Source organism: Tachysurus fulvidraco, chromosome 16, assembly GCF_022655615.1.
Source record: "Tachysurus fulvidraco isolate hzauxx_2018 chromosome 16, HZAU_PFXX_2.0, whole genome shotgun sequence".
In the NCBI taxonomy this organism is placed as follows: Eukaryota; Metazoa; Chordata; class Actinopteri; order Siluriformes; family Bagridae; genus Tachysurus; species Tachysurus fulvidraco.
In genome coordinates, this window is record NC_062533.1 from 7505922 (window position 1) to 7519453 (window position 13532).

The 13532-nt window shown below is 35.3% G+C and overlaps 1 protein-coding gene across 1 annotated transcript; it reads left to right on the forward strand.

Annotated features, from left to right (window-relative positions):
* Positions 1 to 4021: 4021 nt before the first annotated feature.
* On the forward strand, positions 4022 to 12258 carry blk (BLK proto-oncogene, Src family tyrosine kinase). The gene is made up of 14 exons (XM_027149957.2): positions 4022 to 4173; positions 4746 to 4892; positions 5128 to 5209; positions 5316 to 5349; positions 5575 to 5668; positions 6089 to 6187; positions 6283 to 6386; positions 7595 to 7744; positions 8339 to 8491; positions 9354 to 9533; positions 9642 to 9718; positions 10494 to 10644; positions 11162 to 11293; positions 11372 to 12258. The coding sequence occupies exons 3-14, from the start codon at positions 5129 to 5131 to the stop codon at positions 11572 to 11574; spliced, it is 1458 nt and encodes a 485-aa protein (XP_027005758.1). The 5' UTR covers positions 4022 to 4173; positions 4746 to 4892; position 5128; the 3' UTR covers positions 11575 to 12258.
* Positions 12259 to 13532: the final 1274 nt, after the last annotated feature.

Consider the following 13532-nt stretch of genomic DNA (forward strand, 5'->3'; position numbering starts at 1 on the left):
TGTCCACCGTCTCATATCTCATATAATAAAGGGAGAACGATTGAGTGAGAGCCTGTCCGGTTTGATGTGTGAGACGGTCTGAGGAGTTTTCCCACACGGTGAGAGGAAGAGTGAAAATGGTCTCACACTATGTAGCTTCTCCCCCCCTTCCATTTAGGAAGCACCCAGCACAGTTATGAATGGGGTTTCTCTGCCTTTGTCCTCAGATGGAGGAAGATTGGCACAGTTTGCACTAGGTGCGTGAGTATGTGAAGGTGATGCGGATGAGAAAGCGCTACTTCACTTTTACCAGGCTGTTCCTTATTGTTCTTTGAAAGGTTATGCCTCCTGTCCATTCACAAATACCAATGGGCTCATTAATAAAGTTGATATCAATCAGTTTGCTTAGTTTGCTTGTGACCTGCAGACATTACAGTATCATTCTGTATATGTAGCACACAAACACACACACATAATGAAAAGGAGCAACAGAAGGAGAAATATTTGCTGTGTTAGCACATGCTTGACAATATGTGCAGAGTCTTTTTCTTTCTCCTCTTTTCTATTTATTTCTCCTCTATTTTCCAGTGCTATTCAGGTTATACTGGGGAACAGGATGCAGCGTCTGGGGACCTGAGGTTTAGGGACACAGTATCCGCAGACCCTGGGAAAATCAGAGTGGAAAAAAAGAATCTATATCCAGGACACCCTCAACAAAGCTCACATCACACACCTGCAACAGATGCTGTCACAGAGGCCCCTCTTTTTTATCACCATCACAAACACAGGTGGTCTCCCACAAACCCACAGTAGCCTGGCCAGAAATTCATGCTTCTCTTCTGTGAGCATGGAGTCACAAATAATTCCCATAAGAAAAAAACAGTATGCATAGGAAGCAAGTTTGATTGTTTCATAATATCATATTAATCTGATAGATGTCTTCCTGATCTGAAGGAAAATACATTTGTTTGGAAAGACGTTTGTTTAGGACGAATCAATTCATTCTTTCATGCATCGGGACATTGTTTAATGTGTAATTTCCTTCCCTCTGTTTCGTATGGAATCCTTTAGATGTGTGCACATGAAACACAGGAAGATTAATGATTTTAGCTTATAACAAACTGAGTAAGAATTTACAATACAGATGCACATCGAGAAGAACGTATTATACTTTTTTGTTTTGTACTAGAACACCGTTCCGAGATTATTATGTGTAGCAGTCCATCATGGACAATTTTTCTTCTTTAATTTCTTGCTTTCTTTTTTCTAATTTTTTCTTTCTCTATTTTTTTATTTTATTTTATTTTTAACATACATTAGTCACCACAGCCAAGTTCATGTTTTCAAAACTCTATAGACATTCTTCCAAATCCCTGTGGAATTATTTCACTTGTTTTTATCAGAATGACTATAGGTATGTATCTCTAAACACAATTGTCAAATTACAAATGTACATATATCCTGGTTGTATTTATATACAAAACCAAATGTATGTAAGTTTGGATTTCTAATTAATACAGGTTACCTGACAGTAGCAAAAAATTTATGGGCTTTGGGAATTTTTTGAGTCATAGAGGTACAATGTACTGTGTGTAAGAATATCAGAACCTGGAATCAGACTATATAATACAGAGTCATTTCTTTCTGATGGCCTCTATGGAAGCCGCAACATGAAACAACTGTGAATAAGGACATGGGATTTCACTCATTCATTAAACATATAGATTTTCAGTTCATTCACAACTTCAGTCACTTTCTGATCTGAAAGCTTCATAATGATACAAGTTTCCTGTTTTGACAGCCAGGAAGAGGAACTTGAGGCTATCATGGGCACAGACTAAAAGAAACTGGACAGCTGAAGATTGGAATAGACCAGGTGATTTCTTTCTAATCTTCAGCTGTCCAGTTTCTTTTCAGGATGATGATCGATTCAGTCTGTTCTCAAAATGGCCTCAGCTATCTGTTCTCGGCGGACAGGAGTGGACCCTGTTGTGGTCTTTTGCTGTTGTAGCTCATCCACCTCAAGGTTTGATGTATTGTGTGCTGTGAGATGCATCACGTGTTTGTAAAGAATAATTACTTGGGTTATTTTGGCTTGCCTGTAATCTCAGAAAAGTCAATCTTCTCTGATTCTTTTCATCAACAGGGTGTATTTTAGCCTGCAGAATATCTGCTTACAGGATGCTCAGTGTCTTTCTTTATCTTTCTGTGTAAACTGTAGAGATTTATGTGTTAAAATTCCAAGACATGAACTGTTTCTGAAATACTCACAACAGTCTATCTAGCACCAACAACCATGCCTCGGTTAAAGTCATACTGTAGAGATCAAACTTTTTCTCCATTCTGATTTGGATGTGAAAATTAACTGAAGCTCTTGACCTGTATCTACATGACTTTATGTGTTGCACTGCTGATATATGATTGGCTGATTGAAAAACTGCATAAATGAGAAGGAGGCAGGTTTTCCTATTAAAGTGTATAATGTGTTGATATATAATCTTCACTTATTGCAAGATGTGCCATTCTGTTTGTAACACAACCAAGGGAAGATGCACAATTACAATGCAATACACACTAAAGAAAATTAAGAAACAAAGCATGAAACCTTACAAAATTGTGTTCCATTTGTCGAGGTGATGGAAATTTCACAGAAACATAATGCTAGTATTTTTTCCACAATATTGGAAACACACTTTTGATCCCATTAAGCACCATTGGGATGAACTGGAACACTGGATGCACCCCAAAGCTCTACAACCAACATGATCTTATCTCACCAATGCTCTCGTTGCTGAATGATCACAAATTGCGACAGACACACACCAACATCTAAGTGGAAAATCTTTCCAGAGGAGCGGGGCTTATTAGAAGAGCAAAACGGGAAATAAATCTGGAATAAGATTTAGTAATCCAGCATAACATGAGGTCAGGTGTGGTTACATATTTGACCTGTATACTGAATTGTATATTTTGGTAGTATATATGTACTTGTTTTATAATTTTTGTATTTGTTCAGAAAGAAATACATGGCAATAATGTTCATTAGTATTTTTTTTAAACTGCATGATTAGGAAGAAAAATCCAAAGAATACTTAATGTTAGAGGGAAAAAATATATATATAATCTTAGACATTTCTCTGATCTGTTAAGAGTAAGCTGTAATGGGATTTGTGAGCTTTGCTACCCTCTAGTGGGAATTAAAAAAAACACAAACCCCAATTTCTACAAAAGGATACAAACTGAACAGCAAGACATTCAAAGTCTAAATGAAGCAATCCACAGTTTTGGTGTATTAACAGTGATAGTGTGAGCCCTTGGTTGCTACAGTAGGCCACTTCTTTGGGCTCTTCACGTCATCACATCAGTATACATCCTAAAACTTTAACTAAAAATGATATAGAAAGATGCGTGTGGTGAAACCATGAACAGTTTACATCAGATTATTTACTGTCAACTACAAAGACCACAGTGACCGAAAGCAGGAAATACATTTGCGTGGCTTGGTAAACAACATCCTGTAATTGAGAAGAGATATTACTAGGTTCAAGTTTATATGTTGTTCCTGATGTTATCATGAAGTATTTTCTTTAAGGAATTGTTGGTTTCTTTCTACTAAAAAGATTCAAATAGAACTCCATTTGGGAATTTAACCATCCAAAGAACCCTTAAGGAACCTTAAGAAAACAATTGATGAATACTGGAGTCGGTCTGCCTGGTGTGTTTACTGCACCATTTAAAATAAATATGCTCTAAAACATATCAACTTTGCTGCTTGTAGACTTCATATACAGAGAATAAAATATTAATGAAAATGTCAAATATATAATTTTTTTACTGTCCTGTTTTAATTATTTGTCAACCAGTACAATAGCAATTACTTCTTCCATATTTTCTTTCTTTCCATATTTGCATTCTGTATGATAACTACAAAAAGCAAAGTTTGTGAATTAAGCATTACTGAAAAGGAAAAGGAGGAGATTAGCAGACTAAATAAAGACAACACTGGTGCATTTATCTATTTCTGCTAATGTGGTCTCCCAGGGCTTACATATGTGTGTGTGTGTGTGTGTGTGTGTGTGTGTGTGTGTGTGTGTGTCAGTGACATACAGATGCTGCAGCAGAGATATTCTGATGAAGGTTTTTGAGCACTTCAAACTCGATCCTGTCTAACAAGAAGTTGACTCCAAAGAAAATGTAAGTAAATAAGAGACTGCTCATTTTTAACCAGGATATATATATATATATATATATATATATATATATATATATATATATATATATATATATATATATATATATATATATATATATATATATATATATATATATATATATGTTTGATTATTAGCATTTGGCAATTAAAAGTGAACAAAGTTAGGTCTATTAACATTTAAAATGAATTGATTAATGCCAGGCCTTTTGAAATGTGCTTTTATGTCAATCCTTTAGCAGCACAGCCCCAGGTTATACTCTATTATATTTACAGACTTACTTGGTCTTACATTGTGAAGTGTCAAGTAGATTCTTTTGTAATTTCTTGTTTAGATTCATTTTCAGTTAATGACTATTATATATTATTCCCAACAGCCCCATATTTTACAGTCTGTGTTTCTGTAATTACTTCTTAAAAAAATGAAACATAAAAAAAAAAAAAAAAAATCCATTCACTGTTGGAAAGTATATTCATAAATATAACTACTATTTATCTTATTTTGTCTTAATTGTTGCATACCGTGTCCTTTTTGTGCTTTATGTTTCATTGTAAGGAGTTATTGATCTACACAGAGCAGGTTTCCATGATTAGCCCTCAGTATGAAGGCACGCTTGATCATTTGGACTAGAAAGCTGAGTGCTGACATTTCTGACGTTAGTGGAGACGGACACTGTGGTAAAGAGTAGCTGTTCACTAGCAGGTACAGTATGTGTAAATTGCTAAATGTAAAAAGTAATGTTAAAAAAAGTTAAATGTTATGTTTCATTTAAAAAAATGCTGAAAACACTTCTGAATATTACTATACTCAGTTATACTAGTACAGTTAAACATATTCTAGCATAGAACCAGTAATAAGGATATCTATATTCAAAATGCAGCAAAATGCTGAGAAATGTACAAAATTTATAATGTTTTTGTGCTTTGTGTGTTTTAAGGATGGGTTGCATTTGCAGTGGTGAGAATAAACATAAAGACAGACAGCACGTAAATCACAATTCAGCCACCAATAACTCACATGTACGTATCGATAGAGTGAAATGTAAAATCCATAATTTATTAACTGTTGCTGTTGGCGATTATATTTTGTTTATTGTTTTTTTTTCCTTTCTAAATTTACTTTCAGAAAAGAGCACATGCACAGAGGGGGGCAAACAACGGTAATTTTAAACAGTTATTTTAATAAGTTAGAACAATTATACCAGTTTTTTGTTAGTGTGAATATGAAAACAGCAGCTTACTGAGTTTATAGTGTATAATGCCTTTGAGCGCTAGTGCATCGATATGTATTTATGTGTTACTCAGAATGGATGTCTGTTGAGTTTTCAGAGCAGTTCTATAAATGATTTGATCTCAATGTACTTATCAATTGGTTTTCTATGAAGATGAAGATATAGTCATTGCCCAACATGATTTCAACCCAACCAACGAGAGCGACCTTCCATTTACGAAAGGAGAGAAACTCAAGATCATACATGAGTGAGTGGACGTTTTTATTTGTAATACATACAGTACACAAAAATCTATATTAAATTACACAAGGCAATATCAAGAAGATCCAACATTGTGATTTAAGGCAAGCCTGGCAATATGGAGGCTTAAATATACGCAGAATGTATGTCTTGGACTTGTATAGTGAGGAAATATAAAAGGTGTCTAGAGTCGAGACTGACAAAGGTGTTAACAGTAAGTGTCCTAATGTTGAAGATAGCAGAAAATAAGTCAGATGTCCTCAGTCAAAAGGTCACAAATGGTAAAAGTAGGTGATTATTGAGGAAAAGTGGCAAATAATCCTTTGATGTGCTTATTTTATGTGATTAAAATATCATCCAATAGTTTGACTCTTAAAAATGCAAGGAAATTCAATTCAAACGCACTGTGTTTTTGATTGTGTGAAAGGAATGGGGACTGGTGGTTGGCTAAATCTTTGGATAGTGGAAATGAAGGATACATCCCATGCACCTATGTTGCCCGAGCCCAGACTCTGGAAGTTGAAAAGTATGTAACTCCTTTCATTTGAACATTTTTATGCAAATATTCTTGATACTTGTTTAATAATTTACGTTCATTGCATCTTTTATTCTGTGTTGTAGTTGGTTTTTTAAAAATTTGAGTCGTCGAGAGACAGAGCGTCTTCTGCTAGCTCCGGGGAACAGGGTCGGATCATTTCTTGTCAGAGAGAGCGAGACAACTCCAGGTCAGGAGGAGAGCACTGTTTTTCTGTCAGTGTTAGCCATTTTCATGTATTGTGCTGTCACCAAGCGATAATTCACAGACTTTTCAATTTAGTTGTGATAATTACATGTCCCTATGACCCTGTAAATATGACTACAAATCATCAGACAGAGGGGGGGGAAATATATGGTTGTGAAGCACGCAGCATTCTGAATAGTCTACATTTTAGCGGCAAAGCTTTAAGCTTGTTACTCAGTCTGTAATGGCTGCCACTGCCGTAATGGCCGTCTGAACCTCAGCCAACTTCTATATCAAAAAAGAATTTCATACTAAAGGAGAAGCAAAATAGTTTTCTAAATTTTATCTACATAAAAAAATTCTCAGTAACCTTCCTTTTTTTCCAGTGGCCAAAAGATTGCTATCTAATAGAACATATTTCCAGGGGGTAATTTTGTAAAAGAAGATAAAATGATTAGCATTGGATTAGCTAACCAGGAGCTGTTACTGTATATATTTTTATAGAGATGCTAGTTATATGTACATGCAACTAAATCTGTGGTCACTTGTGCGAATTTAAACATATTGATATCTAATAATATCTGTAGTGATTTGGTGCATCTAATGTGTTTATAGTTGGACAAAACTAGTCGCTAGCTGTGTATACCAAGCTGTAACAGCAAGCTAATCATTTCTTCCAGTTAGCCAATTTAAACTGAGTTTAAAATGCCTCTATTTTCACAAATTGAGAATCATAATCATCCGACTACATCCACTGATGCATGCATCTGTGACATATATTAGCATTTTAATATCTTTAATATCTTATATTATATTTATATTTAATTTAATAAGACATAGAAGAAAATCTATTAATTAACAAATAAACAATGAAAACAATCACAATTAAAATAAAATAAAAACATATTTGGAGTGGTGCAATGAAAGTATGAAGGCATACTTAGAAGAAATGTTATTCTTTGAAATGGAACATATATACACCAGATATATACACCAGATTCAGATTTTTGTCAGAAAAACCTAAAACATTTGTTTAAATGTAAATAGAATAATATCTCATAAAGAAAGACAAAAAAAAAATGTCTAATCTGCTACTCTCAGTCTTATTATGACAAATACCATGACATATCGTGACATATTATGTAGTTACCATAAATCTTTCCAAAAAACCCAGACTGAACTTTATTTAAACAACATTTTCCCAAAACACAGGTGCTTTCTCCCTGTCTGTAAGAGATCTGGCACCAGAGCACGGCGATGTGGTCAAGCACTATAAGATCCGGACGCTTGATAAAGGGGGATACTACATCTCCCCCTCCCTGACCTTCTCATCTCTGCAGGAACTGATACAGTACTACTCCAGTGAGTGAAAATCAATCATATTATTAAAACACACACACACACACACACACACACACAGTTTCTCATAGCTGTATTGTAACCTCTAAACTTTTTCAGATTTCCATTTCTAGTATTATGTGACGCACCGATTCCTTTACGTGTATCATGTTCGTAATTAATCAGTTATTTTTTTTATATCTTTTCCATTCACAACGATTCCCTGCAGTAAAAGAATTCTTATCTTGTAAGCATCCGACCCTCATCTCAGCTACTGTGTGCACTTCCTGTCATGCTTCTAATCGTTTTTTAAACCACACAGATAATCAGACTTTGCCTAGAAATGCTACTGTAGCATTATAGAAATGTTTGTGTGTTTTCTAATAGATCTAATGTCTTAATATGTCTATTTTCCTATTTATTTCCATCAACTTATTTATAAACTTTACATTAACTTTTAAGACATGTAAAGTAAGTGATGTACTTACTATGTTACAAGAAGTAAAGAAAAAAAAACTATACTTACTTTGTTCACACACCACACAATTTTATAATCAGTATATGTAAATAATTTGTAACTACTCAGAATATTTTTACTTGCCCTGTATATGTTTGTAGGATCAGCAGATGGTTTGTGTCAGAGACTGGGAAGCCCCTGTAGATCTTCTGATCCTCAGAGTCCCTGGGCTCAGGATGAGTGGGAGATCCCAAGGGAAACATTAAAGATGGTGAATAAGTTGGGTGCTGGCCAATTTGGAGAAGTCTGGATGGGTAAGTATGCAGCAAACATACAAATAAAAAACAACAACATACAGACAAACAAATATTATTATTATTATTATTATTATGCATCAGTGCTTATCACTGTGTAAGTACCTCAGAATTTTAGCTCAAAAATTGTATTAATCTACTTTCACTCCACTTGTAATATGAATGTTTGTTTAGTGTTATTAGCTTTTTTTTTTTTTTTTTGCCTTTAAGAAATGTACCTGAGAGTCAGCTCACTTCGCAAAAGCTGTGACTGATCAATAGAATAAATAAAAGCAAGCAACTTTCATACGGTTGTAATATTATTTGAAATAGAATCTGACAAGGCTCATGTGTGAAGCTACTCATCTTTAAAAAGAAATAGCAAGCTAATATTAAAGAATGTTATTATTAACATGCAAGCTAATATTAAAGTCACTGTGTATAATGTTTTGCTAGTTAGAACATGTGTGGTTATTTGTGATGATTACTGATGCTGATGCTGTTACTGGTATATGACTACTGATATTAGCTTCTGGGAAGGCATTTATACACAAGATTCAGCCACAACATGGGCGTATTTCACACTTAAAGTCTTCACCGAACACAAATTATTAAACCCTCTTTGGCACACTTGTTCAAGTTCAATTTTCTTTATTTGTCATTTTTGCTACATGTTGAGACATGCAGTGGAATGAGATGTCGTGTCTCACAGGTCAAACAGTGCAACATCCATACAGACATTAAACAATTAAACAAGACATTTATAATTTAAATACACAAAAGTATATCTTTCCCCTCAGTGTACTCTGGTAGATTTCCCACTATTCATATCATTTAAAATATGCACTAAGAGTGTTGATTAACTATTGTATATGTACTCCAGGTTACTACAAAAACAACAAGAAGGTGGCCATTAAGACTCTAAAAACGGGCAGCATGGAGCCAGAGGCCTTCCTGCAGGAGGCTAATCTCATGAAGAAGCTGCAGCATGAGCGACTCGTTAAACTGTACGCTGTAGTCACAAAGGAGCCCATCCTCATAGTCACAGAGTACATGGCAAATGGTAAGGATGTCTTTATTTCCGCACGATATGTCTGAGCAGGAGTAGTCGGGATGATATCTATTTAAAATTTGACTTATCAGTTATTTATTTTCATTAAACTTATTCCAGGGAGCTTGTTAGACTTTCTGAAAACTGAGGATGGCCGAAAACTAAAACTGCCCAAGTTGATAGATATGGCAGCTCAGGTAGGTGCAACTTTTTTTATTATCAGTCTTATTACCTGCTCATTTATCCTTGAACTGTTAGTTAAAGGACTTGATGTTTTTAGGTTGTTGTATATTAGAAAACAAAATGTATTTAATCATGACCAGAATCAGGGGCAGTTCTAGGATTTCATCTTAGCCCTCAGTGAGAATTTAAAAGAAGACGAGTTTTATATTATATATTATTTGACTAAGTAAGCCAAAAGTTATAGTATTATTTAAAATGGCAAAAGTGGACACCAAAATTTTATGCATGATGTAATGATGCCAGTCTTGAATCAAATCAGTTCATGTATGTGTGCATTCTCTACAAACAGTGTGTCATATGAATGCAGTCCAGAATGTTTACATTCATAATGCAGATGCTTTTGCTATTTTGAGAGCAAGTGTCTGTCAAGACTGGGTTATAAAGGTAATGGAAAAAGCCTGTGCTCCGTTTGTGGTCAGGCTCTGCGCATGTACAGATTATTAACTTCCGGACCAGAAATGATGTCACGTTTTCCGTCTTGCCCCCCTTTTCCTGAAACGGTCTGCTAATGTATTTTAAGATGAAACTTTTTTTAATTCTCTAAACAAATCACTGTGTTTATAGTTTGTTATGCATAGAAACTTCAGACTCATAATCTTCATATGTACTCTTTAAAGTTTTAAATGTTTATTGTATCACAAAAAAAAAATTTACAGTTTGTATATACAGCTATGGGCACCTTTGGATTGCACAATGCACTGAAAAAGAATCCACTATTTTTTATATTAGATTTCAGAGGGTATGGCCTATATAGAAAGAAAAAACTACATTCACAGAGACCTTCGAGCTGCCAATATATTGGTCTCAGAAACCCTGCACTGTAAAATAGCTGACTTTGGCCTGGCACGGATTATAGATTCTGAGTACACGGCACAGGAAGGTATGACTGCTTGATTCTTCCTGCCTCTCTTACACAATATGCAAAAGTCATACAACTAAGTAGACTGATTATACTGTTTCTGTACTATTTTTTTTACACTTAATATGTTTTAAAACAAAGACATTTGTCTGACAGTTTTAAATGTTCTTATAACCTATAAACTGCACTTATAAGAACTACTCTTTTGCCATGATAATAACTGTGAGATTATTAGAAAGGTTTCCTCCGGAAACTTCAGAAATAGTTGAGACGTGTGACATTTTTATGCTGTGAGTAACAAAATTATTGTAGTCATTACAGTTGTGATATTATATATTATATATCACAACTTACTAATAATATAGTGCTGCAAGATAATATCTATATTGTATAGTTGTTAATAATTAATTAATAACATAAAGTGATTAAAAGGTGCCACACACACACACACACACACACACACACACACACACACACACACACACACACACACACAGCAATAGATACAGATAAATGTTTGTCTTTTTGTAATAATTAGGGGCAAAGTTTCCCATTAAGTGGACAGCTCCAGAAGCGATCAATTTTGGAACATTCAGCATCAAATCAGATGTCTGGTCCTTTGGCATTCTCATGACCGAGATAGTAACCTATGGACGAGTGCCTTATCCAGGTAACATGTAGTCTTAAAGGATTTTTAATAATCTTATAAAAATTTATTATATATAAAATTGCCTGTGCTTTGCCATAGGAATGACGAATCCAGAGGTGATTCGTAACCTGGACAAGATGTACAGAATGCCATGTCCAGATGACTGTCCTGAAGAACTCTACGACATAATGTTGGCATGTTGGAGAGAAAAATCAGAGGACAGACCCACATTTGAGTACCTGCAAGACACACTCAATGACTACTACATTGCCACCGAGGGCCAGTATGAGATGCAGCCTTAGCTCCCGTATCCACTCCAAACATGGTTTGGAAAAATGGATAGGATACAAGGATACGAGGTAGTAACGGATTAAATGGATAGACCGCTTTCAAGTTATTACTGTTATTGTAAATATCTCAACGGAATCAGTCAGTGACATTCAACTAATTATACTGGATCCCTGAATTCACATGGAAAATTATGGAACATTTTGGAATCAAGGTTTTCATGCATGTGATATACAGTAACATCTGAACCAGGACATACTGTAGACATACATATTTATATTATAATGTATAATACGTCATTTCTGTTCAGGAAAACCTTAAGGAACACAATTCTTTAATGGCTCTACCTTTGGGACAGTATTCACCTACTGTGCTACAAGCTCAAAGTGATACGTCACATTTGCACTCGTTGCAACTCTGGGGTTAAGCACCCACTGTGGAACTTTGAAAAAAAGGCTTGGATCACAGTTATTACCGACCTTCTAACATAGCCATCAATCTGTCGTCTTTAACTCCATGAAGATCAGCCAGAAGTTCTTCAGTAAGGACGGCATTGATGTCCTTAGATTAGCATTTTTTATGTAGATTTTATATACTGTACATGTATACATTTATCATATTTCAGTATAATTGTTGCGCCCTTTTCCTAGTGAAATGTATTATTACTGTATGTATTAAATGAAAAAACACAAACCTGACAGTATCCTGTAAAGAAAATATCAATAGTAATATCAATCAATCATCAAATATCAATCAAATTGTGAACTTACATCAAAACAAAATATCAATCCGGTAATTTTTCTTATTATCTGTCGTGAATTCTTGCCAAACAATCTACCAAGAGCATGAGATACTTTGAAAATAGCATTGAAAAATTCCACTGGAAGAGTATTGTAGTCATGTACTCTTACTGTATGGCATTTTATTAGGAACACTGGTACACCTACACATTCATGCAGCTATCTAATTAGCCAGTCCTGTGGCATCAGTGCAATATAATGTAAAATACAATTGCAGGCAGCTCAGGTACGAGTCCCATCAGAATTGGGGATAAATGTGATGTTGGTAAATTTAACAGTGGTATGATTGTTTCTGACAGACAGGATCATTTGATCATCTGGGATTTTCACACAAAGTTCTTCTGAAAAACCTTCAGGAATTGTTTGATGCAATCACGACAACAGGGACATGAATCTCAAAGGAATATTTCTAAGTACGGGTCGCTGTGCCGTGCACGGCACGGAAGTAGAAGTGACCACTAGGGGATGACCCAGAAACAAGCTTCAATTCAACTTTAAAGCATCAAATCCTCCAAAAACACGAAAAAACCTATTTACCTAGTAAAGTTTATACTCTCAATAATTTTTTAAGCCCCCACACAAAGCACAATATGATTCACAGCCTTCATACAATTAGAAAAAAAATTTGGACAAAACTGACCTAGGTGGCGCTAGACCGGTTTTTCCCTTACCTTTAGACGCGTCTCTTTCTTCCCTGGGGTAATATATTCCAACACAAATAATCCACAAAAATCCACACAGGTCCAAGGAATTGAAATCTGTAAGCCTTTTAATCCAAAACGCTCTGTTCGCGCCGCAAATATTCCGTTAGTGTTCTGAAAACTGGAAACAGAAGTGCGCCATCATCTCGTTTTGCCGCTCTAACTCCTAATTGGGATATTCAAAAATTCAAAGCCTACGTCATATTTATAGCCCAGTTATAGCCCAGGTCCTAACGAATCAAATAAGCCCTCATTTGAGCCAATCGGTGCTTGTATGGCAGAGATAGACGGCTGGGAAGCCAATGGTGGCATGACCTCATTTTTGGTAACCCGCATTTGACTGACAATTACTCCTTCCAATAGCAATGAAATGGGCCGGGACCTATACAGCTGTTTAGCCAATAAGCAGACGATTCCAACGGTATATGACATGCCTTACATTCTTTGCCTGTGTCTGCGTGAACTGGATGC